This window comes from Mastomys coucha, unplaced genomic scaffold (assembly GCF_008632895.1).
Source record: "Mastomys coucha isolate ucsf_1 unplaced genomic scaffold, UCSF_Mcou_1 pScaffold5, whole genome shotgun sequence".
In the NCBI taxonomy this organism is placed as follows: Eukaryota; Metazoa; Chordata; class Mammalia; order Rodentia; family Muridae; genus Mastomys; species Mastomys coucha.
The window spans coordinates 53,887,986-53,893,035 of NW_022196911.1; the positions used below are offsets into that span (position 1 = coordinate 53,887,986).

A 5,050-nucleotide genomic window follows, 5' to 3' on the forward strand; every position below is an offset into this window, starting at 1 on the left:
AGACATATCTTCAGCATAGATTTCCTACTCAAACCCTTGGTTAGCATTCACTGAATATGAAGATTCCTGCCATGGGCACTGTTGTAAAGTGTTGTATAGTCCATGGACTAGGAACCTAGGAATCAGCTGCCTATGGGGCAGGCTGAACCCACATCGGCTTCCTCTGGATCCCAACTCCAGTTCTCACTGTGCCTAGGCCCCTTCTTTCTCATTTTCTGCTTGAGCAAGGGTCACTGATGTCATTTCAGTGTGCAAGGACATTCATTTCATTTAGTATTACTGCAACTCCCTTTAATTAAATAGCTTTGTTGCAGCATGGAGAGGTTAAGTGTGCACTTAGAAACAGCCCAATTCATTCTTCATGGGATGCGATGAAGCATCAGCACATTTGAGTATACTTGGGCCTGAGAAGTTTGAGTCTACATCAGTTATCAAGATGATTATCAGGGATAGATGCTGTGAAATCTGGAATGTACCAAAGCCTGGGTTGTTCAACTCCTAAAATATCATAAGCTAGCTTTAAGTTATCTATCCCTTTCAGATCATTACTTATGAGTAGCTGTGTGTATCTCAATGAACATTAGAACCAGAGTTATCAAATTTCCAATTGTAACTGTTACTAATCCAAACAAAATTTTGAGCATTAATTCTGAACTCTATTTAAAATGCTTTTCTGAAATGGAATGTAGACAGTGGTTCTAATGAAACACATATTCTGTAACTGTGTTTAATTGTGGATGAGAGACTAGTTTTCCCAGAAGGACTGAGACAGAATCCCTGAGAGTCCTAACCTTCATCAGGTAGCCAGATCCTTGGAGACATTCAAAGCATTTGCAGGATGAGAAAAATGACAGCATTTTTATTTCAATTCTACTTTCCACTCAGGTTTTTAGTGCTGACTGAAGGTCTATTTACATAAGGTAAAAGGAGTAACTTCCAAGTCCATAGAATAGGCATACTTCCTAAAATATGGTTGAGATTGGAGGCCACGAGAGTGTAGCTTTTCTACTTCAGAGGACTTGGCTCAGGTGGTTACATCCCTCAGAGCACATCTCTCTTCCTGCGTCTGTTTGGTAAAAAATCATCACAAGTATCATAACTTCATTTTAAAGGTCACCAAGGAAGGCATAGGTGTACCACCTAGTGACTGTGTCTCAGTGGGGCTGAACTGTCAGGAAGTTAGCCTTTGCAGGTTTGTTTCCCTGTAAACATCCTAGAGAGAAGATTTATCTGCAACAAAGAGGCTGCATTGTATATTCAACAGCATTATTGAATGGGTTATCTTAAGATATAACACACAACCTGTATCCCTAGAAATCTGAAGGAAAAGATGCATCGCTCTGCCATGTTCAAGACTCAGGTAAGTGGAGACCAGAAGGTTGGTTCTCAGCTCATTCCTTCAGCTGTCAAGGAGCCCTGCAACCAGTGACATATGGAGGTGAAGCAGAACTGAGTGAGAATTATTGAAAAGACACAGGTAGTCTCTCTCGGCTTGTTCAGGTATGTCTTATGGTCATCACCCTGCACAACACACTGCATCCATTTCCTCTTAGCTCATGTTCTGCTTTAGATTTGTTACAAGCTAGAAGCATTTTTAGGTATTGCTTTAAAAAGACGTGCATTGTGAAAGTGTGTGTAGTCAGGTTACCCAGGCTCTGTGTAACCATCTCACAGTTTTAGGGACGACAGCTGAAGCTCAGTGTTCCTGCATGGGAGCACAGGAATGTCTAGCAAATTCTTCCCTGAAGGAGCAAGACCTGGCAGAGTCACAGGGTTCCTTCTTGGGGGTTATGGAAACACATCTCCTTCCGGTTGAGACCTCAGTTTTTAAAACTAAAGCTATCCTAGTATTATATCCTACCATATTCCTGATATGCAACAGATTCTATTGTATTTCTAAAATACTTTTAAAATAGCAAGATTGTAATCCACTGCATAAAGTAAATATTTGTATAATACATGATACATTTAATTCTACTGTTGACTTGATTTTTTTTCCTATGAGAAAATTGCTACTTCCATGTCTCTAGTTCCACCATTTATCTAGATCCTGGGTGCCTTGATGTGTTACTGTTCATGGTTAAATCATTCCATAGTAGAAGCCTGACACATCTGTGTTCAAATTCATATTAAACATGCAGGCCAGGGGCACAGACCTGTGTGCCTGGTGTGGCTGTGAGAAAAGGCAGCACTGTAGTGGAGACATCTCCAAGCTGCTGCTCATCATTTTGTTGACAGTGGACTCCTTATTGAGTCTGGGATGGTCAGGAAACATTCCAAATCACATCATCCCTCTCTGTAAGATCTGGGATTGACTAGCAGTGAAGTTCAAATGGACAGCGCTATGTGTGACTGAACTCATGCTGCTGGCCTTAGCTGTGACCTCACAGACAAATAGATCTGGATCACCACCCTAGAAATGTGATGCAGAACATTGCAATGTGCTTAGCAGGATGAGGATGTTTATTGTGGGGTGAAAAGCTGCTTATCAGTGGGGTTTTTTTAAATTCATTTTTATTGTAATTTACTCATCATTGAGGTAGAGTGTGTTGACTTAGTGCTTAGTAAACTTCAAGTTGTTAATGTATTCTATGTTGAGTTCAAGTAATGCATGTAGGACTAGGGATTAAGTTCAGCTAGAAGAGTGTTCACCTACCCTGCAGCAAGCCTTTGTATGATCCATTATTTTATAATGTGGGTGTGATAGTGCACACTTGTAATCCTAACACATGGGAGACAGAGGCAGGAGGATAACAAAATTGTGATTTTATGCTTGGCTACATGGTGATCCAGCATAAGCTACAGAAACCATGTCAAAAAATTAAGTAAGCCTTTTAAAAGCCCTTCTCTGGTAAAAAGAGGTGCTTGTGACATGAATCCCTTAGAAAGAGCTCCGGGTGTTTGTATTCATGAAGACCTTGAGTCGGGAGAGTTTGCAGACTTCAAACATAAGAAGTGACCAGGAAGGATGAAGGGGATAGAGAAGGGATCCCATGACTTAATGTATGCACGCTACAGGCACGCTCTGAAACACAAAAGTCTTACTTTAGAATGTGCAACTAGTATCTATTTTGAAAAATTAGAATAAATAAAAGTGACTAAAAGAACTGTTTCTCGATAGATAAAAATCTAAAACAAGGATAGAAGAGAGTGCCCTTCCTACAGCTGGTCCAGAAATGTGTCCTCAAGGACAGTCCTCACCAGGCCGTGCCCTTTCCAGACTGCGTCTGCTCTGATGGTTCAGTCTAAGCCATGGAAACAGGAAACCACAGCTGTGGTAAAGACTTTACCTTGGTTGGTCTTTTCCAGTATGGACACATGGACACCTTCCTCTTCACAGTCATCGCCGTCCTCTTTGCAGTGGCTCTCATAGGCAACATCACACTGGTCCTCCTCATCAGGCTGGACCAAAGACTCCACACCCCCATGTACTTCCTCCTCAGCCAGCTCTCCATCATCGACATGATGTACATCTCCACCACTGTGCCCAAGATGGCGGCTAACTTCCTGTCAGACACCAAGGCCATTTCCTTTCTGGGATGTGCCATCCAAGCCTTTGTTTTTCTGACCCTGGGTGGGTCTGAAGCTCTCCTGCTGGGCCTCATGTCCTATGACAGGTATATAGCCATCTGCCGGCCCTTGCACTACCCTGTGCTCATGAGCAGGAAGATCTGCTGCTCCATGGTCGCCAGTGCCTGGAGCAGCAGCTCTATCACTGCATTAATGCACATACTGTATGTATTTCAACTTCCATTCTGTGGATCTAGGATTGTTAACCACTTTTTCTGTGAGGTTCCATCTCTCCTGCCACTGGTGTGTGAAGACACGTCCCAATATGAGCATACAGTCCTCATGAGTGGCCTTGTCATTCTACTGCTCCCCTTCCTGGCCATCCTAGCTTCCTATGCTCGGGTGTTGGTTGTTGTACTCCAGATGGGTTCAGGGCAGGGACAGAGTAGAGCTGTGTCCACCTGCTCCTCACACCTGACTGTGGCCAGCCTGTTCTATGTCACTGGTCTCTCCACCTACACCCAGCCACACTCCTTGCATTCTCCTGGAAGGGACAAAGTGGTGGCTGTGCTCTATTCTATTGTCACTCCTGTTCTGAACCCATTCATCTACAGCCTGAGGAACAAGGAGGTCATGGTGGCCCTGAAGAGACAAATGGGATGATGGAGATTTACACAGGACTTTGGGTCACCCTATGGACTGATATGGAGGTTGGTCTTGGCCATTCTCTAGGATGATTTCAGGATTGATATTCTGGTGGAAGGTCACCAGCTCATCTCACTGAGTGAACAAGAGCACATAACTATCGAGTTGATGATTTGAATCTGAATATTGGTTCTGAGAGACATGGAAGGGCTTTGTCCCTGGCCCTAACATCTCTGACTGCCTGTCAGCCTGGGTTGGCTTTCCACAGAACTTTCTTACCTTCTGCCCTGATGCAAGGCACATGGCTTCTCAGACTGTGGGGGTCAGTACAGTAGCCTGCTATGCACTGTCTTGCTCTGGAAACTCTTTCTGCAGTTTAGGAATACAGCTGTATCTGTGCTGAATTTTTCAGAAATCTGTAATATTTTGTTGGTTTTCTTTTGCAGATACAACTATTATGTAACAATGTGTGTGTGTTTTATAATGTGACATATTTTAAGACAATTCTGAAATAAATAGAGATAGAGCCAAGATAGTGCTTGCCTTGATGCCTATGTGACCATCACCACATGAATAAGATTTCCAAGCTCCCTAAGCTCTTTAATGATGTGTTTGTTTCTGAATCCCTTTATTAATACCATTCCCCAAACTCACTATGACTTTGTAGTATACACTATCAATAGATCTGCCTGACAGAATACACTCTGTCTCTTTCCATGAACACCTTTATGTTGGTCTCCCATGCTTAAATTTATGTTGATCACCTGTGCCAACTTATGATAAGGACATTTAGAGAAACAGACCCAGAATGGTTCTACTTTAGAAATCTGCAACATGTAAGAAGGACACATGCACCACCATGTTCATAGCAGCCTTATTTATAATAGCCAGAACC

The 5,050-nt window shown here is 42.8% G+C and overlaps 1 protein-coding gene across 1 annotated transcript; it reads left to right on the forward strand.

Annotated features, from left to right (window-relative positions):
* Nucleotides 1-3,210: 3,210 nt before the first annotated feature.
* On the forward strand, nucleotides 3,211-4,224 carry LOC116078877 (olfactory receptor 2AK2-like). Its single transcript, XM_031354240.1, has one exon. The coding sequence runs from the start codon at nucleotides 3,253-3,255 to the stop codon at nucleotides 4,171-4,173; it is 921 nt and encodes a 306-aa protein (XP_031210100.1). The 5' UTR covers nucleotides 3,211-3,252; the 3' UTR covers nucleotides 4,174-4,224.
* Nucleotides 4,225-5,050: the final 826 nt, after the last annotated feature.